The 26,218-nt window shown below is 36.5% G+C and overlaps 2 protein-coding genes across 2 annotated transcripts; both read left to right on the top strand.

The window, feature by feature from the left end:
• The first annotated feature begins 684 nt into the window (after positions 1-684).
• LOC121756284 (serine carboxypeptidase-like 7) lies at positions 685-3,620 on the top strand. The gene is made up of 14 exons (XM_042151785.1): positions 685-905; positions 990-1,135; positions 1,232-1,308; positions 1,384-1,506; positions 1,608-1,710; positions 1,811-1,848; positions 1,931-2,032; positions 2,178-2,264; positions 2,356-2,511; positions 2,586-2,657; positions 2,739-2,857; positions 2,947-3,060; positions 3,137-3,197; positions 3,292-3,620. The coding sequence occupies exons 1-14, from the start codon at positions 772-774 to the stop codon at positions 3,373-3,375; spliced, it is 1,416 nt and encodes a 471-aa protein (XP_042007719.1). The 5' UTR covers positions 685-771; the 3' UTR covers positions 3,376-3,620.
• A 2,993-nt stretch (positions 3,621-6,613) lies between these two features.
• Positions 6,614-8,119, top strand: LOC121754900 (serine carboxypeptidase-like 18). The gene is made up of 8 exons (XM_042150190.1): positions 6,614-6,774; positions 6,847-6,992; positions 7,069-7,145; positions 7,230-7,352; positions 7,423-7,525; positions 7,638-7,675; positions 7,757-7,867; positions 7,953-8,119. Exons 1-8 carry the CDS (start codon positions 6,656-6,658, stop codon positions 7,995-7,997), a joined length of 762 nt encoding a protein of 253 aa, XP_042006124.1. The 5' UTR covers positions 6,614-6,655; the 3' UTR covers positions 7,998-8,119.
• Positions 8,120-26,218: the final 18,099 nt, after the last annotated feature.

Below are 26,218 nucleotides of genomic sequence, written 5' to 3'. Positions count from 1 at the left end.
TGATTTTATTGGATTATTTTACTTTACGGTTATTGAGAATGTATTAGTTTAAAATACTAAAGCAACCTTTTCACTTTTTTTATGATTTTGTCAACTTAAAACTTTTGTATCAATTTGAAACCTTTCATTGGTGAAACATTTTATACATAGGGTATCAATTTGAAACATTTCATTGGTGAAACATTTTATACATAGGGTGTAATTATCCTGCTTCACAATAGTAAATGTTGCAAATAGTGTTGTAAAAATAGCTGGTAGACTCATTTACACGAGAAAATATTCAGTGGTGTAGGATGTGTGTCCTACTTTTAAAATATTAATTTTAAAATAAAATGTGAGCGAGAATAAGTTAGTGGAATGTGGAATATATTACGAAAAATGGTAAAAAGTAAAATGTGACAAATTTTGTGGGACAAATAAAAATGAAAAAATGTGACAAAATTTCAGGGACGTGAGGAGTATTTGTTAAAGAATTATTGGTGGGACAAACAAACCATGTCACGTGGCGGCCACGTGGTACCACGTCACCAATATTTTCTATGTATTTACACCCTGCCCTCAATAACAGATAGATGAAACTAACTTATTATTTTTTTTATTTTTTTTTATTTTTAACTTATTGATTGTAGGGAGATATTTTATCAATGTAATGATGCTCAATAATACACCAAAGAACGAGGAGTATAATATGAATGGTGTTTGGAACAGCAGCCGACACTATTTTTGGTGAGCCATTCTAATTAGACACGTTGGAACTAAATTAGGAATGCAATGTCGCTTGCCATGAAGCCATTCTTGCATTTTCTTGTTTTACTTTTTGTTGGATTCAACTCTGCTGCTTCACAAACAATTGTGGAGACCCTTCCCGGCTACGACGGAGCTCTGCCTTTCAAACTCGAAACAGGGTCTCTCCATTTCTCAATTCACTTCACTACACTCTGTTTTCTCTGTTTAATTGGAAAGAATTGATGTTGTTTTGTGGGATTCAGATATATTGGTGTTGGGGAGAATGATGAAGTTCAGCTCTTTTACTACTTCATCGACTCCCAAAACGACCCAAATAGAGACCCTTTGCTGCTCTGGCTCACTGGCGGCCCCGGTTGCTCTGCCTTTTCCGGCCTCGTTTATGAAATCGGTCTCTTCTTCTCTCTCTCACACACACAAACACACAGAGAAATGTAGTTTTGTGTTGGATTTGGTGTTAATTAGAATATTTAATGTTGAATTGTAGGTCCACTGGCTTTTGATTTTGAGAACTTTGATGGAAGCTTACCTTCTCTTGTATTGAACCCATATTCTTGGACTAAGGTTTGATACATTAACTAATTGATTCTTGAATTCATCCACATTACATCATGATGGTGGTGATGGTGATGGTGTTAGGTTGCCAGCATTATATTCCTAGATTACCCTGTTGGAACTGGATTCTCATATTCCAACACTACAACAAGCTACTCTTCCTCCGACACTATTTCAACCCAACATAATTACACATTTCTACGCAAGGTTGCTCTTGCTCGACATGTTTTTTCAATTTTTTGTTTGTTGTTGTTGTTGGCGATGATGAAGTTTACCCTCTTTTGTTGGTTTCACTGTCATAAATGCAGTGGTTGTTAGCTCATCCCGAGTTTATCAAGAATCGTCTCTATGTTACTGGTGACTCTTATGGTGGCAAGATTGCTCCCATGCTTGCTCTTGAAATAGCTAAAGGTAGTTTGTTGCATCTCAATACTTAAATATGCTTATGCTTATGCTTTGTTTATAACCTTCTTTTGTCGTTTCCTCATTTGTTCAAGTCGAAAACTTGCAGGCAATGAGGCTGGAAGAGAGCCAATAATGTCTCTCAAAGTAATGGGAGTCGTTGATTTGTTTTCTTATCATTGGTTTCTAGGCCTAAGAAGATAAAACTATATTTGTTGAATGGGGACAGGGCTACATTGTTGGAAATGCAGTGACGGATAAAAATGCGGATATTAATGAAAGGATACCTTATGCTCACAGAATGGCACTCATTTCCGACAAACAATTTGAGGTGTTTTCGTTGTTTATTACCAAATTTAATCTAGTGCTATAGATTCGGAGAATATCTCAAGTGTAGTTTTGGAGCATGATTATTTATATTACTGAAGTTTCTGCTCAAAGATGCTTTCATTTCGTGTCTTGAATAATGACTTCAGCGAGCAAGAATCAGCTGCAACGGAGTGTATGTGAATCCAGATCCAAATAATATTGAATGTCTATCTGCTCTTTATAGTATCAATCAGGTATGCATCACTAATGATATTTCTTTGCATGTGTCGATTGATTTTGATGTTTTAGACGACGTTGATTGCTTCGCCTTTTAATCAAGTGCAGTGCACCGAGCTTATCTATGGTGCTCAGATCCTGGAGCCAACGTGCGAAGAATACTCAAAACCAAAACAAAGTGGTTCTACAAGGTTCCTACCGTCTCTATTAGATGATCCAGTCGACTTCCTATCCCTCTCCAGCCGAAATGAACAAACATGCCGTGTATTCCTCTACTCTGCATGTCACATTGCCCTCATGTAATCATCGACCTAACTCAAAGTTCTCTTCTTTTGCAGGATGACAATTATGTGACCTCCTACGTGTGGGCTAACGATAAAACTGTAAGAGAAGCTCTGCACATCAGAGAGGTACAAAACATGGCCCAACTCTTTAAATTTGAGTATAACACATTATTAAGATGTTGATTTGCTTGAAAATCAATCAATCAGGGTATGGTACCTTATTGGAAGAGATGTAACTGGAGCGTGATATACGAAAAAGACACAAAAAGCGTTGTCGAATATCATCAAAATCTGAGTGATAGAGGCTTCCAAGCCTTGGTGTATAGGTGAACACAAATCTGATTCCATAGTCGTAATACTAGCTTATATTTTTTGACAAGGTTAGTGAAACCATTCATACACCTCTTTGTTTCAGCGGTGATCATGACTTGAGTGTACCTTACATGGCCACATTGAAATGGATACGCCAACTGAATTTGTCCGTGTATGATGAGTGGAGGGCGTGGAACGTTGATGGTCAAGTTGCAGGGTGAATATTTCTGCTGTAACCACTCATGATTGAAGCAAAAATCTCATCACTCAAGCATGTGTTATGTGATTTGCAGATACACAGAGGTATACAAGAGTAAGATGAAGGAGGCTTACCTCATGTTTGCTACAGTCAAGGCAAGATAAAGATGCAATATTATTTGTATAGTATTTAATTTGAAATGAAAGAACATATTAGAATTATTTGTATGGTTGGAATGCATATATGCAGGGGGCAGGGCACACAGCACCAGAATACAAGCCTAGAGAGTGTTTGGAAATGTTAAGAAGATGGTTATCTCTCTTCCCACTCTAAAATCTCTCCCATCTTCATTTTCCTAATAATTTTCCATTCTTGCTTGGATTAAAGCACTTGGAATTTCCTATGCATGTTTCTGTATGTTTGTGTTTGTGTTTGTTACTAAACTTGTACTCCATTTCGTTAGTCGAATCATTCCCCTTCATTGCAAAAAACAACATATTGTAATATTTCCTCAATTATTTAGTTCAGCTATGCAATATTGCAAGCCATCAATCCAACGATCATCATTGGAACAATAATTAACAAATGTTTCGTGATGACTGCAGTAGATTTTTTACGCTAATTGAGAATTTCAATTCAACTGATTTTATTCCACCGGCCTTTGATGCATTTTTCATCTTGTGATTCATTTTTTTTTATCTTGTGATGCATTTTAATAAATTATATTTTTTTAAAAAAAAATTGAAAATCGGCTCTCTGGCGCCCGCAATAGTGCCCTATATCAAGGCCCATGGGGAGCGTTGAGGTGAGTGGAGATAGGCCCCCTCTCCGCATAGGTAGGGGTGGTGAAACGAGTTACCCGCGGGTATCCGCACCCGACAAGTCAGATACCCGTACCCAATTTCAGCTAAATTTGTTGTCTCAATACTCGCCCCGCAACATAACGGGATTACCCGATATCCGTGTTGGGTTTCCCGTACCCGACATTACGGGTACCCGACCCGAAACCGGTGCTTCTAACTTTAATCATGCAGAAAGTGCTTCGAACCTAAAGTTGAGTTAATAAACTAATTTTATATTTATGCTTTAAGTTTTCGTTAATACTTGTTGCATCAATGCAACTATGTAAGTCAACTACTATTGCAATTTATACAAGTGGATGAATTTTGGGATTGTTGGTGACTTGCTGCAATGCGATTTCAGATTTTTTCTTTTTTTTAATCTGCTCTTCAATCTTCAATTCTTCATGCAAAAATTCCCACTATTGAACTATTCAAAATTAGGCGATTTCTAATCTCTCTCTTGATGTCTTAAAAGAACTCTTATATTCTATAAAGTATTAAAAGACGTCGGGACTAACGGCTACCCGCGAAACTCTAAAATACACTACCCGATCCCGCCCCGTTTCTCATTATCATCGGGTATCGGGTCGATATGGGAATTACCCATTACCTGCTACCCATTTTGTCAACGCTAGCAATAGGGGCCTTTAAGAGCATCCACAATGGCAATAGACCAGCCATAACCTAGCCACAAACTCCTCATGCCACATCATCAGCACTAAAAACTCCTCCTGCCACATCATCAGGACAAGCAACTAGACAAGCAATACGCTAGCCACAATAAACAAAATTATAAAAATAACAATCACACAAAATACGGAATTCAGCTAACGACATTGATACAGGAAAATGCAATAATTTTATTTAAATTAAAAAAGGTACATTAAAAAAAATTACATAATTTAAAAAAACTAACGTCGTACAGTCCTCCGCTCCTACAACTCTTCAATTAAATCATTTTGGAGTCGAATATGAGCTTCCACTTGGTGCATGTCGGCATGTGCTTGGAGGCGGCAGCTTCATCGTGAGGTACCCCACTTCGTACGTTGGGGGCGGCCACGCCGTGGCTTGGACCGGCTTCATTATCGTCGTTGGCCCAACTAGTCAGTTGTACACCTTCATCTTCGACAATCATATTGTGCATGATAATACAAGCGTACATTATATCAGCAATGCAGTCGACGTGCCACAAACGCGTTGGACCCCTAATTGCCGCCCATCGAGACTGGAGCACACCAAATGCGCTCTCCACGTCCTTGCGCGACGACTCCTGCCGTTCCGCAGAGTAGGCCTTCCTCTCATCTGATGCGCATCTGACCGTCTTCACAAAGACGGGCCACCTAGGGTATATCTCATCCGCCAAGTAGTAGCTCATATCAAGCTGGTTCCCGTTGGCGATAAAACTGATGGTCGGACCGACGCCGTGGCACTGCTCGAGGATATGCATGACCGGCTACCCCAAAATATGCATGCCAAATCCACAGCCGGTAATCAGCTACGACCTCGAGGATCATCGTGGGATTCTTTCCCTTGTAGTCGGTCGTGTATAACCCTTTTCAGGCAGCGGGGCAGTTCTTCCACTCCCAATGCATACAATCTATGCTGCCTAACATACCCGGGAACCCATGCTTCTCCCCGTGCATCTGGATCAGCTCCTGGCAGTCTTCGGGGGTAAGGCTTCGAAGGTACTGTTCACGAAATATTTCAACCGCCCTGACAGAAATACTTCATACATTTAAGGGCAGTCGTCTCACCGATGTGGAGGTGCTCGTCCCACATGTCTGCCGCGCCTCCGTAGGCCAACTGCCTGATTGCCGCAGTGCACTTTTGAATAGGTGTGGCCGGGTCTGCCAGCCGCATTGTGCCTGAAGCGGAAACACATATATCGACGCTCCAAAGCGTCAACAATACGCATAAACAGGTCCTGCTCATCCTAAAACGCCGCCTGAAAAGGTTGGCGTTAAACCGCGGCTCCGATGCGAAGTAGTCTTCATATAGCCGCTGATGTGCAGCTATGTGATCCCGCTCAATCACTGCTCGGCGGTGGACAACGGGTCGAGGTCGAGGTACCGCTGGCTGCAAGGCCCTTTGTATCAGCCGGTTTATCTCATGGGACGTATAGGCCTCCAACTCTTCGTTCATTTGCCGTTCGTACTCCTCTGTATCCCTACCACTACTACCACTCGCGTTACTCATTTCGCATTGTTGATCTTGTAGAGAAATTAAGATAGAGAGAAAACTCGTTAAAAAAAGTGGTGCGAATGAAAATGACGTGCAAATCGTGTATATATAGTGTTTCAAAAATTAAATAAAAAATAAAAAATCGGTTGGACGATCGGGAGCCTGCAATGGCGGCCAGCCGATCGGCGAGCGCATCGGCCAGCACCCGGGAATCGGCGTGCGCTCGCCGTTTTTCTCGCCGATTTAGCGCTCGCCTGCTGCAATGGTTCGGCGAGCGGACCGGCCATCGCCGGGAATCGGCTAGCCGGTCCGCTCGCCGCCATCGTGGATGCTTTTAAGAGCTGGCCTACTGGGGATCAATTATTTTAGTAGTAGCTGCATCCATTTAATAGCGTCGGTGGTCATTGAATGCTAAACTTTTGTAGGTCCGCTGGCCTTTGATGTTTTTTTTTTTTTTTTTTTTTTTTTTTCTTTCTTTTTTTCCACCGTGCTGGCCTTTGATGTTGAGGCCTTTGATGTTGAGATTTGAATGCACCCCTACCGACTAACTCGAGTATTTTCATATTGTGTTTTGTGATTCAATTATTGTAATGTGTTTCCACCTGCTCGCGGCGGTGACCGTCGCATTCTGGCTAGCGGTTCAGTCGCATTCTCTAATTCAAACTCTGCCTGGTTTTCCCGGCAAACTTCCCTTCAAACTTCATACTGGGTATGTATGTTTCATCAATTCAATTCAATTCAATTCATCCATTTTTCTAATATCTTCTCTGTTATCATCAAGGTATGTTGGTGTGGGAGAATCAGAAGAAATACAACTGTTTTACTACTTTATTGAGTCCCAAAGGAGCCCTACAAGTGATCCCCTTTTCATTTGGCTCACCGGCGGTCCTGCCTGTTCCGGTCTTTCTGCAATCCTTTATGAGATTGGTATTTTCAATTTCCCATTCCAATTCAATCTCAGATTGAATACAATTTGTTCAATTTATTACATTATTATATGCAGGACCTATCCAAATTGATTATGCTAACCCCAATGGGAGCATACCTGCCCTCGTGTTGAATCCATATTCTTGGACTAAGGTTATACACAGCAATTGAATTAGGATTTTGGGAGAATTTTAGTTGATTGCAACTTGCTAGTAATACTATTTATTTGTATTGTAGGTAGCCAACATTATATTCATAGACCAACCTGTTGGTACTGGATTTTCGTATGCAAAAACTCAACAAGCTTATAAGACCAGCGACACTCTTTCAGCTACGCTTACTTATGATTTCCTTAAAAAGGTCACTTTTTTGCCTGAAAATCCCTATTATTACACATAGATTGCAGTAATTTAGTTGGTTTCTTGTGCAGTGGTTTATAAATCATCCCCAATATTTGAAGAATCCGCTGTATATTGGTGGTGGCTCTTATGCTGGCCTTATTGTCCCTCTTGTTGTCGACCACATATATAATGGTAGGAATCACAATGCGATTGTGAGTTAAGTTGATAGAGCAAGATTTGATTTAAACCAAAATGAAGTTGAGGCTATAAGAATTTGTAACACGTTCGTGTCTATGTTTGATAGGTATTGAAGCCGGGAGCGAACCTCCTTTGAATATCAAAGTAGTCCACCCTGCCTATGAATTTTATTTGCAATTTTTGTATTTGTATAATTCCTTACATACATATTGTGGTTGAGAGCAGGGCTATGTACTGGGAAATCCATTTACTGATGTTAATGGAACGTCGGGAGAAGTGAATGGAAGAGTTGCTTATGCTTATCGAATGGGACTCCTGTCAGATGAATTCTACATGGCACTTCCTTACTCTTCCACTATCATAATTCACATGTTTTATTGATTTCAGCGAGTCATACATTTTTCTTTCTCTTCTTTTGCAGTCTGCTAGAGAAAATTGCAATGGTAATTACCTGAACATTCTGTGAAAGTGTGTCCATGCAAACTACTGGAGCTCAGCTTCTGAGCTCGGAAATGAAGCTCGGCTTTGAGTCCGGTTGTGATCGAGTGGTGGAGCCTCGGCAGCTCCGAGAAGAGATCAAGAAATAAAGCTCGGCTTTGAGATAGCCGAGAAAGGCAGTTCGGTTGATAGCCGAGAAATGCAGTTCGGTTGATAGCCGAGAAATGCAGTTCGGTTGATAGCCGAGAAATGCAGTTCGGTTGCTAACCAAGAGTGGCAGTTCGGTTTTAGCCGAGCAGCGGTTATAACTAACTTTGGGAAATAGAGTTAGTTGGATTTTATTTCTTGATTGCATCTTGTATAAATAGCTCGATAGAGCTCAGTAGTGAGAGACGCAGAACACAGATTACACACACAATTAGAAGAGAATTCTTGCACTAGCTAGCGTTTGCTTAGAGTGATAGATTGTGAGTGTGAAGTTCTTGTATTGAGAGTTCCATCAATAAGATTCCGGTCATCTTCTCCGTGGACGTAGGTGGATTATCACCGAACCACGTTATATCGTTTGCGTGCTTTATTTCCTCGTTCGTGCGTGTGTGAGATCGGCGGTATCTCGACCCAACAAGTGGCGCCGTCTGTGGGAAGACTTCCACGATTTGCCGATTGATTGGTTTCTGGGTGAGTTCGTGTCTAGAGGTTCCGTTGTATAAGCTGATCTTGGCGATTGCCCACCGCTCGTTTTGAGAAATGTCTACAGCCAAGTTCGAGGTGGAAAAGTTCACCGGGAGAAACGATTTTGGGCTGTGGAGACTGAAGATGAAGGCCATCTTGATGCAGCAAGGCCTATGGGATATCTTGAAGAATGAAGGTGACGCTAAAGAAGGCAAACCTGATACTGATGAAAAGGAGAAGCAAAGGCTTCAAGATATGCAGTATAAGGCTTATAGCACCCTGATCTTGAACCTCACGGACAGGGTGCTAAGGGAAGTTTCCAAGGAGGAGACGGCTGCAGGAGTATGGGGGAAACTTGAGTCATTGTACATGACCAAGTCTCTGGCGAACCGGTTACATTTGAAGCAAAGGCTTCTTGCTTTCAAGTTTTCAGATGGGAAGAGCATTTCTGAACAGCTCGAGGAGTTTGGGAAATGCATAGATGATCTTGAGAATATCGATGAGGTCATTAAAGATGAGGATAAGGCATTGATGTTGCTCAATTCCCTGCCTAAAAGTTATGAGCACTTCAAGGATGCAGTGCTTCTTGGAAGAGAAACCAAGGTCACCTATGAAGAGATTCATTCTGCATTGAAGATGAAGGAATCGCAGAAGGCTAATAACAAACAAACTGATCCAGTAGCTGAGAGTCTGCATGTGAAAAATAATCAGAATAAACGGGGTTCCAAGAAGAAGTTCCAGAAGAAGGAAGAAGGTGGAGTATGGAAGGAGAAGAGAAGCTGTCACTACTGTAAGAAACCGGGCCATTTAAAGAAGCATTGTTTTGCTTGGAAGAGGAACAAGAGCAAGAAAAGGCTGGGAACATAGAGACTGCTGATCTGGCTCAGGATGTTGAAGATAATGAAGCTTTGAATATCCACTCAGGGGCCAAGATTGAAGAATGCTGGATCATGGATTCAGGGTGCTCCTTCCACATTTGCTCACACAAATCTTGGTTCCAAGAATTATCAGCTTGGGAATGATCAGTGATGCTAGGAAATGATCAAGTGTGCAATGTCAAGGGCATTGGGAACATCAGATTGAGGATGAAGGATGGGAGTATGAAGACTCTCACAGAAGTCAGATTCATTCCTCAAATCAAGAGAAATTTAATATCTCTTGGAATGCTAGAGTCAAAAGGGTGCAGATTCAACTCTGGTGATGGGATCCTCACAGTAACAAAGGCACCAGAATTGTGATGGAGGCCCAGAGAAAGAACAGCCTATACTATTTGCTGGGTGAAACCGTGGTTGATGCTGTGAATCTTGCCCAGACAGAAGACCTGCATCTATGGCATGCCAGGCTTGGACATGTGGGTGAGAAAGGCATAAGAGAGCTGGCTAAACAAGGAGTGATGAAGTTAAGTGCATCAGACAGCCTAAAGAAATGTGAATCTTGCATTCTAGGAAAGGCAAAGAAGCTGCCATTTTCTGGTGGGAAACACACTTCATCAGCCCCATTTGTGTATGCCCACAGTGACTTGTGGGGGCCATCCCAAACTGAATCCATAGGTGGAGGTAAGTATTTCATCTCCATCATAGATGATTACTCAAGAAAAGTGTGGATTTACATTCTAAGAGAGAAGTCCCAAGCTTTTGAAAAATTTAGAGAATGGCATGCTAGATATGAGAATGAAAAGGCTCAGTGCTTAAATATCTAAGGACTGATAATGGCATGGAGTTTCTGTCTGCGGAGTTTGATAGTTTCTGTAAGGTGAAAGGGATAAGAAGGCATAGGACCGTGCCAAGAAATCCTCAACAGAACGGGCTGGCAGAAAGAATGAATAGGACATTGCTAGAAAGGGTGAGGTGCATGCTATTCTACTCTGGAATGCCAAAGAGATTCTGGGCAGAGGCTGTCTCTACTGCAGCTAATCTGATCAATAAGTGTCCATCATCTGCTATATCCAATGAGACCCCAGATCAAAGATGGTATGGAAGCCTAGGTGATTACTCAGCCTTGAAGGTGTTTGGGTGTGCTGCTTATGCACACATTAAGCAGAGTAAATTGGAGCCAAGGGCAAAGAAATGTGTGTTGTTGGGATACCAAGATGGGGTAAAAGGATACAGATTGTGGAATTTGGATAGAGAAGGCAGAAATATCATTGTGAGCAGAATGTGACATTCAATGAAGAGGAGATGCCATTTAAAGATGATGGGAAGCCCTCTGGTGGTGGCAGTAGCTCTGAAATGCAAAACCTTGAGTTTGGTGGAGAATCTGCTGGAACAGACACTGATGAGGATGTTGTGATCACAGGAAATCAAGAAGAAGGTGGAGCAACTAGCTCTCAACATACTCAGAACACAGGTGAGCAGGAGTCACCAGTGCAAGCAAGCTGCTGCAGCTCAAGGGGCCAGAAGAAATCCAAGAAGAAATGCAGGCCTACCTAGCAGATTCTCAGATTATGACATGAGCTTCTTTGCTCTATGTGTAGCAGAAGTACTCATTTTTCAGAACCCTCAACCTATGAAGAAGCCATGAGTTGCAAGGAAAGTCAGAAATGGATCAAGGCCATGGAAGAAGAAATAGAGTCCTTGCTGAAAAATGGGACTTGGATTTTGGTGACTGATCCAGGGACTCAGAAGCTGATCAGTTGCAAATGGCTGTTTAAGAAGAAAGTAGAGGTGGGGGAAGTTGAAAGCATACGGTTTAAGGCAAGGCTGGTTGCTAGAGGATTCACACAAGTAGAGGGTATTGACTACACAGAGGTGTTCTCTCCAGTGGTGAAGCACACTTCCATTCGGATCTTATTGGCCATGACTGCTCATTTCAACTGGGAGCTGCATCAACTTGATGTGAAGACAGCATTTTTGCATGGAGATCTAGAGGAAACGATCTATATGATGCAGCCTAAGGGTTTTGAGAAGCCGGGAGAAGAAAAGAAAGTTTGCTTGTTAAAGAAAAGCCTATATGGGCTCAAGCAAAGCAGCCGGCAGTGGAACAAGAAGTTTCATGAGCAGATGGAATTGATGGCATTTGAGAGATCCAGTTTTGATAGCTGCGTGTATGTCAAGAGAAGTGGAAATCTAATACTGGCCTATCTACTGCTGTATGTGGATGATATTCTGCTGGCAGGATCAAGCAAGAGTGAGCTGCTGTCTGTCAAGGAGAGTTGAAGCAGAGATTTGATATGAAAGATCTTGGGGAAGCCAAGAGAATCTTGGGTATGGATATTGTCAGAACAGAAAGAAGAAAGAACTGAAATTGGTTCAGGCTGATTATATATCAGAAAGGTGGTAGAAAATACCAGGTAAGGAGTGAAAAGTCAGTATCCACTCCATTGGCTAGCTGCTTCAAACTCAGTAAAGAACAGATGCCAAAGACAGCTGAAGATAGAGAAGAGATGAGCAGAATACCCTATGCAAATATAGTGGGAAGTGTGATGTACTTGATGATATGTACAAGGCCGGATGGCTCATGCCATAAGCGTTGCAAGCAGATAATGGCTGATCCAGGTAGGGATCACTGGGCCGCACTAAAGTGGATTCTGAAATACCTGAAAGGGTCTGTCATGGTTGGCTTGAAGTTTGGTGGTGGAGTTTGGTCTGAGGGAGAGGGAAGTCCTAGAAGGATTCTGTGACTCGGATTATGCGGCTAACTTAGACAACAGAAAGTCTCAGAGTGGTTACATCTTCACACTATATGGCACAGCAATCAGCTGGAAATCAATTTGCAGTCTGTGGTTGCACTGTCCACACCGAAGCTGAGTATATTTCTCTGACTGAGGCTGCAGGAAGGAAAAGGTTGCAAGGAATCTTGGAATTTAAGGAATGAAGCTGGGAGCAGTAAAGAATTAACTGTGACAGCAACTCGGCTATATGTTTTAGCAAAACATCAAATGTTCCATGAGAGGTCGAAGCATATAGATGTGAGGAGACACTTCATCAGAGATGAGATTCAAAGTGGAAAGATCAATGTGGTGAAAGTTCCTACCGAAGAAAATGCATCAGACATGTTGACAAAATCTCTGCCATTTCGAAATTCAAACATTGTTTGAAGTTGGTTGAGATTGTGGAGTGTTGAAGCTTGTAACAAGGATTGAGAAGGGAATCCAGATATTGATGGAGTTTTGCAAGGACAAGGTGGAGATTTGTGAAAGTGTGTCCATGCAAACTACTGGAGCTCGGCTTCTGAGCTCGGAAATGAAGCTCGGCTTTGAGTCCGGTTGTGATCGAGTGGTGGAGCCTCGGCAGCTCCGAGAAGAGATCAAGAATTAAAGCTCGGCTTTGAGATAGCCGAGAAAGGCAGTTCGGTTGATAGCGAGAAATGCAGTTCGGTTGATAGCCGAGAATGCAGTTCGGTTGCTAACCAAGGTGGCAGTTCGGTTTTAGCCGAGCAGCGGTTATAACTAACTTTGGGAATAGAGTTAGTTGGATTTTATTTCTTGATTGCATCTTGTATAAATAGCTCGATAGAGCTGTAGTAGTGAAGACGCAGAAAAACAGATTAACACAAATTAGAAGAGAATTCTTGCACGCCTAGCTAGCGTTTGCTTAGAGTGATAGATTGTGAGTGTGAGTTCTTGTATTGAGAGTTTCCATCATAAGATTTTCCGGTCATGCTTCTTCTCGTGGAAGTACGGTGGACTTATCACGAACACGTTATAATTTTGCGTGCTTTATTTCCTCGTTCGTGCGTGTGTGGATGGCGTATCTGGACCACAATTCATGGCGACAATCTATATATGTATGGAAGATCTTGAAAGAGTAACTGAGGTAATGGATTCTGGTTTGTAGCCTAATTGTTTTTTCTCATTAAGATTATTTTTCTTAATTTGTCTATCAAGTTTTATCTCATTGCAAAGAGATAATCCTTCTTGGATACAGAATCCTATTAATTTTCCATAAGTAAAATTATCATAATTGATATTAATATTCCTTGTCTTAATTGGGTTCTTACTCTTTCAGCAAAGAGATAAGGTAACCCATCTATGAATTTAGACTTCCAATGAGCACTATTACTCTCTGGAGTTCCATAACCCTACTTAAAAAAGTATCTTTGTACCATCTAAAATTAGTAAGAGTTTTGCATCTTAAATTTTGAAGTAGAGTTCTAATAGTCTCACTATTATCAGACCATCTTCCTGTAAAGTGTTCCATAATATTTATGAAGAGTATAAACAGAATTTTCTATAACATTATTGTCTTCAGTTTTTATTGATGTAAGAATAACATTCTATTTTCTGTGGTGAGGTAATTATCCCACCAACCTTTAACTGACCTGTAAAGCCTGCTGTTATCATTTTTGCAATTTGGCTATCAGTATTACCAAGGTTTTTTGCTACAAGTACTATACATGAGCATTCTATGGATAATATTTTGAATGTGTCTATCGTTATAACCATCAATATTCCATTCATAAATATTTTTCCCATTATAAGAATTATTTATAGTATACTCCTGTTCTTCAATAAGGACATCCTGGGGAGTTGGTCTATTATAATAATACATCCTTTGGGTTGGTCTATCAGCAAATTTAAATTTTTCCAGTTTATAAATTTCTTCTATATTTTGGCTATCACTATCAGTTTCCTCCATTCCTTTATTGAGAGTATTGATCTTAAACTTATTGAATTGTTTAATTATAACTTCTTCAATGTTATCCTTAGCTTTCATTTTAAAATCTTTTATGATAGGAGGAGGTTGTATACTAGGAGTACAAACAACCTGTTTTAATTTCTTTTTCAATATAAAGTGTTCTTTAATACTCTTAATTCAGAAGTTATTTTTTCAATCTTACCTGTTATACAATTAATATTTTCTCCCAGCCTTATAAGATAAAGATTTGTAAATTTCTTTGTTTAATAATCTCGTTAATATAACCCATGGTATTAATAAAGGATTCGTTATCAATCAATTTATGAAAAGCTTTAAATATCTAATTTCATTGTCTTCTTCTATTTGAAAAGATTTATGAGGAGGAAAACTAGATTTAATTATTTCTCCTGTTTGGGAAGAGTATAATTTCTTTCAATAGTAGAGATGTAATTTTTACATAAGTATTTATGAACCAAGGAACAAACGAAATTTCTAGATTAATTTCAGCCAGTTCTTTATAAATTTTTCAGCAAAATCTTTCTTTTCTTGAAAAGAGAAGCTGGTATCAAACCAATCTCTAAAATCTTTCCAAAATGGGTTTTTTTATAATCCTCCTTCTATTTTAAGTCTAGCAGGGGATCCTTGACTAAAATCAATTTTTCTTTTATCCATTTAAATCAGAGAAATTAAATTCTGATACTGTTGCGTTAGGATCAACAGTGTAATTCCTCTAGCAATATATCTTCTTTTATTTAATTCCTTCACTTTATCTTATCTAAACTCCTGTCTCTCTTATTCTGGAGGTAGAGGCTCTAGAGACTCGGGATATTCAACCTTATAATTAGGGGCTATATAGAAATAATTTTCTTTATCAGATCTAGAGCATAGGCTGTCACTAGATCTTTGTGATTTTCAAATTCAATTTGAACTTGCTCATCAGGTGGTTTGAGTAATACTTAAAGGCCTGTTGTGAGTTCGAGGAACTCGTGGGACAGCCGTTCTCTATAATCCAGTTTTTAGGAAAATTCAATTCTTCCCATTTAATAGATCTTCTAGTAGTGATCTCAGATTTTTTAAAATTAGTTTCTATTAAAACCGTTTCATTTATAGAGATTATCCTAATTCTACACCTTGGGTTAAGTATGTTAAGCGGTTTATAATATATCCTGCTACAGACACAATATCACCTCAGATCCTGGAGTATAATTATGCCATGAGTTTAACATTAAAGTTAAAGCCTCATATATATTAATATCTGATAATGAAAGTTGTAGATTAGGATAGAACATTAAAGTATACAGGACCATGAGCTAAACTTGACTGTATACTAACCCATTAATGAAGAATTATAATCAAGATTTCTAGCATCTCTCAGGGCCTGCTATAAATCTTTCTGGTAAACCTTCTAAAGTTAAAGGTATTAAAGGCAATTTGAAACTAAACCTATATGTAAAAATTTATGAGTTTTTCTTATAAATTTCAAGACTCTTACTATTTAAAAGTTTTATTCCATATCCTCTTTATATTTAGAGATATGGTTTTCCTCTGTGGTTTGGACAACCGGGTTAATTTGATATTATCAAAAAACCGTATCTATAAACAGTTCTAGGATTAATCCTAGGAATAGTCCACTTATTTAATAATTCAATGTCTTGAGGAACTCGCATATTCTTCCTCAATTCGGTCTCATAATATTATCGTCCGTAAAGACAGGATAAGATAGTATTGGACAATCTAGTTAATAAGATACCAAGAAATCACATGGCTCTGATACCATCTTTCAAGGTTTCACAAACCTTGAGGATCGTAAGAGGGGGATGCCATAATTATAGAATTATCATCCTAATAAGGGAAGGAGAAATATACCAAAGGAATTTTACTGATTTCTTATTGATTAAGTATGGCCAGACATCCTATGTCAATGGAGGCAAGCCAAGAAAACGCCTAAACATTGGCAACAAAGGGCGAATCCAGACCCAAGGAAATAGCCATAACAATCAATAATTAATCAAACCCTGGGTATATTTTCCTTTCGATATTAAAATTATATTTCCATAATTAATTCCTTAGTATCTTATCTCCTAGTTTATCACAATACTTACAAACTTAGCCAATCATAAATAAATACTTATAAAACAGAGTAGTAAAGGAAGATAAGAACCCTCTCTCTCTCTCTCTCTTGTAACCCTCCATCCTTACTCCTATTGTAAATTATCCCTCGGGAAAGGTTTTTTCAATATATATTTGTAAGTTTCCTTACTACTCTGTTTTATAAGTATTTATTTATGATTGGCTAAGTTGTAAGTATTGGATAAACTAGGAGATAAGATACTAAGGAATTAATTATGGAAATATAATTTTAATATCGAAAGGAAAATATACCCAGGTTTGATTAATTATTGATTGTTATGGCTATTTCCTTGGGTCTGGATTCGCCCTTGTTGCCAATGTTTAGGCGTTTCTTGGGCTTGCCTCCATTTGACATAGGATGTCTGGCCATACTTAATCAATAAGAAATCAGTAAAATTCCTTTTGGTATATTTCTCCTTCCCTTATTTAGGATGATAATTCTATAATTATGGCATCCCCCTCTTACGATCCTCAAGGTTTGTGAAACCTTGAAAGATGGTATCAGAGCCATGTGATTTCTTGGTATCTTATTACTAGATTGTCCAATACTTATCTTATCCATGTCTTTTACGGCCGATAATATTATGAAGAACCGAATTGAGGAAGAATATGAGGTTCCTCAAGACATTGAATTATTAAATAAGTGGACTATTCCTAGGATTAATCCTAGAACTGTTTATAGATACGGGTTTTTTGATAATATCAAATTAACCCAGGTTGTCCAAACCACAGAGGAGGAAACCATATCTCTAAATAAGAGGATATGGAAATAAAACTTTTAAATAGTAAGAGTCTTGAAATTTATAAGAAAACTCATAAATTTTTACATATAGGTTTAGTTCAAATTGCCTTTAAACCTTTAACTTTAGAAGGTTTACCAGAAAGTTTTATAGCAGCCCTGAGAGATGCTAGAAATCTTGATTATAATTCTTCATTAATGGGTATTATACAGTCAAAGTTTAGCTCATGGTCCTGTATACTTTAATGTTTATCCTAATCTACAACTTTCATTATCAGATATTAATATATATGAGGCTTTAACTTTAAATGTTAAAACTCATGGCTATAATTATACTCCAGGATCTGAGGTTATATGTGTCTGTAGCAGGATATATTATAAACCGCTACATACTTTAAACCCAAGGTGTAGAATTAAGGATAAATCTATAAATGAAACGGTTTTAATAGAAACTAATTTTTAAAAAATCTGAGATCACTACTAGAAGATCTATTAAATGGGAAGAAATTGAATTTCCTAAAACTGGATTATAGAGAACGCTGTCCCACGAGTTCCTCGAACTCAAAACAGGCCTTTAAGTATTACTCAAACACCTGATGGGCAAGTTCAAATTGAATTTGAAAATCACAGAAGATCTAGTGACAGCCTATGCTCTAGATCTGATAAAGAAAATTATTCTATATAGCCCCTAATTATAAGGTTGAATATCCCGAGTCCTCTAGAGCCTCTACCTCCAGAATAAGAGAGACAGGAGTTAGAGAAGATAAAGTTGAAGGAATTAAAATAAAGAAGATAATATTGCTAGAGGAATATACACTGTTGATCCTAACGCACAGTATCAGAATTTAATTTCTCTGATTAAAATGGATAAAAGAAAAATTGATTTTAGTCAAGGATCCCCTGCTAGACTTAAAATACAGGAGGATTATAAAAAACCCATTTGGAAAGATTTTAGAGATTGGTTTGATACCAGCTTCTCTTTTCAAGAAAAGAAAGATTTTGCTGAAAAATTTTATAAAGAACTGGCTGAAATTAATCTAGAAATTTCGTTTGTTCCTTGGTTCATAAATACTTATGTAAAAAATTACATCTCTACTATTGAAAGAAATTATACTCTTTCCCAAACAGGAGAATTATTAAATCTAGTTTTCCTCCATCATAAATCTTTTCAATAGAAGAAGACAATGAAATTAGATATTTTAAAGCTTTTCATAATTGATTGATAACGAATCCTTTATTAATACCATGGGTTTATATTAACGAGATTATTAAACAAAGAAATTTTACAAATCTTTATCTTATAAGGCTGGGAGAAAATATTAATTGTATAACAGGTAATATTGAAAAAATAACTTCTGAATTAAAGAGTATTAAAGAACACTTTTATATTGAAAAAGAAATTAAACAGGTTGTTTGTACTCCTAGTATACAACCTCCTCCTATCATAAAAGATTTTAAAATGAAAGCTAAGGATAACATTGAAGAAGTTATAATTAAACAATTCAATAAGTTTAAGATCAATACTCTCAATAAAGGAATGGAGGAAACTGATAGTGATAGCCAAAATATAGAAGAAATTTATAAACTGGAAAAATTTAAATTTGCTGATAGACCAACCCAAAGGATGTATTATTATAATAGACCAACTCCCCAGGATGTCCTTATTGAAGAACAGGAGTATACTATAAATAATTCTTATAATGGGAAAAATATTTATGAATGGAATATTGATGGTTATAACGATAGACACATTCAAAATATTATCCATAGAATGCTCATGTATAGTACTGTAGCAAAAACCCTTGGTAATACTGATAGCCAAATTGCAAAAATGATAACAGCAGGCTTTACAGGTCAGTTAAAAGGTTGGTGGGATAATTACCTCACCACAGAAATAGAAATGTTATTCTTACATCAATAAAAACTGAAGACAATAATGTATAGAAAATTCTGTTTATACTCTTGTCATAAATATTATGGAACACTTACAGGAAGATGGTCTGATAATAGTGAGACTATTAGAACTCTACTTCAAAATTTAAGATGCAAAACTCTTACTAATTTTAGATGGTACAAAGATACTTTTTTAAGTAGGGTTATGGAACTCCCAGAGAGTAATAGTGCTCATTGGAAGTCTAAATTCATAGATGGGTTACCTTATCTCTTTGCTGAAAGAGTAAGAACCCAATTAAGACAAGGAAATATTAATATCAATTATGATAATTTTACTTATGGAAAATTAATAGGATTCTGTATCCAAGAAGGATTATCTCTTTGCAATGAGATAAAACTTGATAGACAAATTAAGAAAAATAATCTTAATGAGAAAAAACAATTAGGGCAATTTTGTAACCAATTTGGTGTTGAAAATATCCCTGTTACAAAGAAAAAACTAAAAAATATGATAAAAGAAAAGATTATAATGTCCCCACTAGAAAAACTCATAAAAGAAGGGAAAAAAGAGAAAAAAGGGAAACTTATAGAAGGAAGAAAATATCCCTGTTATATGTGATTTTGTAAAAAACCAGGTCACTATGCTAGTAATTGTTGGGTAAAAATAAGAAAAATATAAGAAGAAATTAACAATCTTGAGATAGATAAAGATCTCAAATGATTCTATTATAGAAATTTAGAACAAAAAGAAGAATTTAGTGATCATAATTCCGATGAGGATCATGGCTTGTGAAGAAACAGAAAAATAGTTCTGTTTCAGATTCCAGTAATGATTCCTGTAATGATTCTTGTAAATGTGATAATCTTTACGAAATCAATAGCCCAGTTTCAGGATGAAGCAGAAAGTAGTAGTATAAATGTTATACTAATAATGATATAACAGAACTTTTAAAACAATAAAAGATGAGAAATTAAGACTTGAGATCTTTGATCAATTAAAAATAAAGGTTTAATTGAGAAAGATAACGATGATTATGAAACCTCCTATACTATGACCTATAATAATTCAGAGCCATATACTATGGCCGAAGTTAAAAGGTTAATGAATCAAAAATACTCTAATAAACCAGTGGTAAAAGATTTAAATTCAGAAATAGATAACCTTAAAAAAGAAAATTAAAGAATTAAGAGATAACTTAAGGATCCAAGATTTACGTATCTCAACAATGAAAAAGGAAAAGAAGTTTCTACTTCAAATAGCAACGACAAAGGGTTATTTCTTTCAAAACTTGAATTTATTACTTCTCAGAAATGGTTTATAAAAATCATTCTTCTTATTGATAATAATTATAAGAAAGAATTAATTGCTCTTGTTGATAGTGGTGCAGATCTTAATTGTATTCAGGAAGGTTTAATACCTACTAGGTACTTTGAAAAACCTCGCATAATTTATTCTCTGCTAATAATCAAAAAATGGAAATTAGTTATAAACTTCCTAAAGCTTTTATATGTAAAAATAAAGTTTGTATTCCTAATAGCTTTCTTTTAGTTAAGAATATTTCAAACCAAATTATATTAGGAACTCCTTTCCTTAGGAGAATCTTACCTATCAGAGTTGATAACAAAGGCATAATAGGAAATTTCGGTGATATATCTTTAGAGTTTCCTTTCGTCACAGAACCTATTACCAGAGTCCTGAATAATATTAGAGAAAATATTATTAATAAACAAAACCAAATTAATTTTATAAAACAAGAAATTAATTCTATTAATATTGAAGCCCAATTGGAAAATCCGAAGCTTAAAGAAAAAATTAAATTAATAGAAAATAATTTTACTGAACAAATTTGTAATGAACATCCTAATGCTTTTTGGATAGGAAAAAAACATATTGTTAACCTTGATTATGAAGATGATTTTGATGATTCTAGAATCCCTACTAAAGCTAGACCAGGTCAAATGAATAAAGAGTATCTGGATCTTTGTAAAAAAGAAGTCAAAAGTCTTGAAGAAAAGGGTCTCATACAACCCTCTAAATCCCCTTGGTCCTGCACAGCTTTCTATGTTAATAAGCAAGCTGAGCAAGAAAGAGGAGTTCCAAGGTTAGTTATTAACTATAAACCGCTTAATAAGGCCTTGAAATGGTTTAGATATCCGATGCCCAATAAAAAAGATTTATTAGATAGGCTTTTTAAACGCTATTATATTTTCAAAATTTGATCTAAAATCTGGATATTGGCAGATTCAGATTAATAAAAGGGATGTTTATAAAACTGCTTTTAATGTTCCTTTGGACAATTCGAGTGGAAGGTGATGCCTTTGGTTTAAAAAACGCACCTTCAGAATTCCAAAAAATCATGAATGATATATTCAATCCTTACAGTGATTTTATCATTGTTTATATCGATGATATCTTAGTCTTTTCAAAAGACATCCAAACTCATTTTGAGCATCTCAGAATTTTTAAAAATCTTATCTCAAATAATGGCCTGGTTATATCCAAATCTAAGATGAAATTGTTTCAGATTTGTGTTAGATTTTTAGGTCATAATATTGAGAAAGGAAGATAATTCCTATTAATAGAAGCATCGAGTTTGCGTCTAAATTTCCTGATGAAATAAGGGATAAGACTCAATTACAAAGATTCCTAGGGAAGTATTAATTATATTTCTCCTTATTATAAAAATCTTGCTCAAGATACAGCTATTCTTTATGAAAGACTCAAGAAGGATCCTAAGCCCTGGAATAATAGTCATACAGAAGCTATTAAAAGATAAAGAAAAGGTTAAAAATATCCCTTGCCTCTTAATTGCTAATCCTGATTGGGAAAAAATTATAGAAACTGATGCCTCAAATATAGGATATGGAGGTATCCTTAAACAAATTGATCCAAAAAATAAACAAGAATATCTTGTTAGATTTTACTCAGGAAAATGGAATAGTAGTCAAAAGAACTATGCTACGGTTGTTAAAGAAATCCTGGCTATCCTTAAATGCGTTTTAAAGTTTCAAGACGATTTATTTAATAAGAGTTTTGTAATAAAACAGATTGCCAGGCAGCAAAATTTTTGTTTGATAAAGATTTTAAGCATGATGTTTCTAAGCAGATGTTTGCTAGGTGGCAAGCTCAACTTGCTCCTTTTGATTTTGAAATTATTTATAAAAAAGGATCGGACAATAATTTACCCCGATTTCCTAACCAGAGAATTTATTACTAATGGTTAATCCTTACAGGAATCACTATAAACAGGAGACTAGGAATCTCCAAAATATGATTTTTAATTATAAGATTAGAATGGAAGAGCTTGACAGAGAAAGGTATTATATTAGAAGATGGAGACCTTGGGATTCCCTTAGACCTATCTTGGAAGAAGCTCTTAATCTTAAAAGACTGATAAGAAATTGTGAAGATAAAATTAATATGATTATTCTCATTGGTTTAACCTAAAAACGTTTCATTTTGTAGTTATGCTCCCCAGAGGAAGAGGCCATAGGAGCCAATTCCCTTCCTTTTATAAAGGAAGAGGAGGAAGAATCCCCATCATTCAGCATGGTAATAAGAAACTCTTCAAAGAGAATATCACAGGTATCGACCAACTGGAAGATAATCCAGAATTATTTCAGAAAGTTCAGGAATATCTGAACTCGAAAAAGGATAATGAGGGAACCTCATCATCTTGGGCTAATAAAGTTCAAGGTTCAACATCTTATGCTGAGGCAATTACTTCATCAGAAGACAGAGAAAAGTATATTCCTTCTCCCTTCAAAGATATCATTGTCTTCCTTGAGACTCATGACCTTAGATGGGAAAAGGAGCCTTGGAAGCTTATGCAGCGTTATATGGATACAGCATCATATGCTGCTCCTTCTTATAAAAGAAGAATCTTTTATGAAGAATTCCTGACAAGCATGGGAGCATGTGAGATCAGGCATTTCAAAACTTTTAGGGAAGCTAAAGTTTATAATTTTAGCAGAATATTATTAAGCAAATAATAACAGCTGAAGATTGGGGTTTTGGAACCCTAAGAGAAAGAGAATGTCAAGTTAAGAATAATAATGGTGGCAGAGAAGTCATAAACTTCAATTATTGGGATATTAAGGAAGCTTATTATAAAACCTTCTTTTATCAAAATCCTTATCATAAACATTCGTGGTGGATTAAAATCTGCCCAAAAGTTTATGAACAAGGACTGCCAACATGGGTATATGACTGGTGGCAAACCTTTGGAACTTCTGAGAAAATACTTCCAGAAGAGTTTAAGTCCTTATTTTTTAAATGGAAACAAGTTTCTCCTGCATTAATAGAAGCAGAGAATCAAAATAGATTTTTTCATAATATGGAGACTCTTCATTTCTATGCAGAATTTGGTATCCCATGGATCTGGAAATGGGAACCAGAAATTGGTTTTGATCATAATAATGTTCCGTGCCTTAAAAGGAAGTTCTTCACTAGGTTTTGGCCTACAATGATGGAGAAGGACAAGTCAGGAGATATTCAAGGTCTCCAGACTCTTCAATTAATAAAAGAGAAAGTTTCTTTTTATAAAGAACAAAAGAGAGTTAATAAATCTCTGAAAAAAGACATTTCTCCTTTTGAAGAATTCTTGAGAAAGAATATTTCAAAAATGAATGAGAAGGAACTTATAGCAAATTATATGGCTAGTATTGGAAAAGACATTGATCATATGGATGAAGATGAAAACGAAGAAGAAAACGAAGAAGGAGACACAGATATTAATTCTCCAGAATTCTCTCCGAATAATAATGAGCACAAAAACTTTAGGGATGCTCAGGATCCATTCGAGGAAGAAGAAGGCTTCTCAACAGAAGATAATTTTGCGAACTTCATCAAAATGATAGAAAAGACGCCAGATAAGGCAAATGAGAGCCAACAAGTGGAAAGATGAAAGAATAAAGGGTGCATTCGCTTTCGCCAGCATTCACCTTCGTCAGCCCTTACGTCAGCTGAAAAATTATAAATTTCAAATCCGGATTTGAAATCCGACTTTGTTGTCTTTAAATAAGGTCTTGTGATAGGAAAAGATCAGAATCTCATGTGTTGAGATAAGAACCCTCTCTCTCTCTCTCTCTTGTAACCCTCCATCCTTACTCCTATTGTAAATTATCCCTCGGGAAAGGTTTTTCAATATATATTTTGTAAGTTTCCTTTACTACTCTGTTTTATAAGTATTTATTTATGATTGGCTAAGTTTGTAAGTATTGGATAAACTAGGAGATAAGATACTAAGGAATTAATTATGGAAATATAATTTTAATATCGAAAGGAAAATATACCCAGGTTTGATTAATTATTGATTGTTATGGCTATTTCCTTGGGTCTGGATTCGCCCTTTGTTGCCAATGTTTAGGCGTTTTCTTGGGCTTGCCTCCATTGACATAGGATGTCTGGCCATACTTAATCAATAAGAAATCAGTAAAATTCCTTTTGGTATATTTCTCCTTCCCTTATTAGGATGATAATTCTATAATTATGGCATCCCCCTCTTACGATCCTCAAGGTTTGTGAAACCTTGAAAGATGGTATCAGAGCCATGTGATTTCTTGGTATCTTATTAACTAGATTGTCCAATACTTATCTTATCCATGTCTTTTACGGCCGATAATATTATGAAGAACCGAATTGAGGAAGAATATGAGGTTCCTCAAGACATTGAATTATTAAATAAGTGGACTATTCCTAGGATTAATCCTAGAACTGTTTATAGATACGGGTTTTTTGATAATATCAAATTAACCCAGGTTGTCCAAACCACAGAGGAAACCATATCTCTAAATAAAGAGGATATGGAAATAAAACTTTTAAATAGTAAGAGTCTTGAAATTTATAAGAAAACTCATAAATTTTTACATATAGGTTTAGTTCAAATTGCCTTTAAACCTTTAACTTTAGAAGGTTTACCAGAAAGTTTTATAGCAGCCCTGAGAGATGCTAGAAATCTTGATTATAATTCTTCATTAATGGGTATTATACAGTCAAGTTTAGCTCATGGTCCTGTATACTTTAATGTTTATCCTAATCTACAAATAATAGTAATATATACAATAAAGACTACACTATTTTTTCACTTTTAGGTCATTTTGTCATACGTATTGTGACCGCGTATGTTCATATTTTATATAATGTATCAGTGTCTATTTTTGCATACGCACATACAAAGCGTCGTTTCATCGCACTTCGAGCAATCTAGGGGTGTGACGATCATGGCAAAGGTATTGAGTCTGAACCTCCTAAAGCGACAACTTGGCCTCCGATTAATCTGTCACTAATCATCTTAGTATCTATCTTTATAGATTTAGGGTGGTTGCATTATCCCAAGACCAACCCTTATTTTCAGAATAAATTTGGGAATAAAGAATTAATTTCGCTGACCTTTCAAAATTTGGAATTCAATTTGCTGACCTTTCAAAATATGGGATCGAGGCGCGCGAATTTTTCGAAATAAGGGTTTTTTTCATTTGTCCTCTTTTTTCTTCTTCTTTTTCTTATTAATTTCATCAAAAAAATATATGAATGGACTAAACTATCCCATGATTTAAAACCTCAATTTTAGCATATCTCTGATAATTTGAACCCATAATTCTGAACCCCCAATTTCTCTCTAGCTTCGGTGGTTGGGGGTTGAAGATTTTACAATTTAACAAGTCTATTTTCGATATTTAAGCCCTTCTTTAATTGAATACTTTATCCCAATGGACAAATTTATTTGTTTTTCCCCCAATTACAATATGAACCAAATTAGTATATATGGATGGTGGTTGGGTGGGACGGTGGTTTGGTAGTGGAAGTTTCAAATTATCAGTATGAGAGCAGAATCATAATCGGGGTTTCAAATTTTTATGGGTAATTTGGTCTATCCATATATTTTGTGATGGAATTAATAAGAAAAAAAAGAGGAAAAATGAAAAAAACTCTTATTTCGAAAAATTCGCTCGCCTCAATCCCATATTTTGAAAAGTCTGCGAATTTATTCCCAAATTTCGAAAGGTCACCGAAATTAATCCCTTATTCCGAAATTTATCTATCTTAAGTGGATGAAAACTTCCAAAAAAATCCGAATTATCAAAACTCCAATAAAACTATAGCTTTCCACCTCTAATTCTGGGTAACCAATGGACTTTTGACAACTATAGACTCATTTGAATGGAGCTGTTTTGGGTATATAACCTTCTATTTCTTAACTCTAAACCCTAGATAGCATTTTGGATTTACAACTTTTT

The sequence above is a fragment of the Salvia splendens genome, chromosome 11, assembly GCF_004379255.2.
Source record: "Salvia splendens isolate huo1 chromosome 11, SspV2, whole genome shotgun sequence".
NCBI lineage: Eukaryota > Viridiplantae > Streptophyta > Magnoliopsida > Lamiales > Lamiaceae > Salvia > Salvia splendens.
This window is presented reverse-complemented; position numbering and strand designations above follow the sequence as displayed.

What these genes read in the sequence shown, in the direction of transcription:
- LOC121756284 (XM_042151785.1), top strand. Translation starts at nt 772, where the DNA reads ATGTCGCTTGCCATGAAGCCATTCTTGCATTTTCTTGTTTTACTTTTT. An exon ending in AAGCTCTGCACATCAGAGAG is followed by an intron (nt 2,658 to 2,738) that starts GTACAAAACATG and finishes TCAATCAATCAG; the next exon opens with GGTATGGTACCTTATTGGAA. An exon ending in TTCCAAGCCTTGGTGTATAG is followed by an intron (nt 2,858 to 2,946) that starts GTGAACACAAAT and finishes TCTTTGTTTCAG; the next exon opens with CGGTGATCATGACTTGAGTG.
- LOC121754900 (XM_042150190.1), top strand. Translation starts at nt 6,656, where the DNA reads ATGTGTTTCCACCTGCTCGCGGCGGTGACCGTCGCATTCTGGCTAGCG. An exon ending in TGCAATCCTTTATGAGATTG is followed by an intron (nt 6,993 to 7,068) that starts GTATTTTCAATT and finishes TATTATATGCAG; the next exon opens with GACCTATCCAAATTGATTAT. An exon ending in CTTATGATTTCCTTAAAAAG is followed by an intron (nt 7,353 to 7,422) that starts GTCACTTTTTTG and finishes TTTCTTGTGCAG; the next exon opens with TGGTTTATAAATCATCCCCA.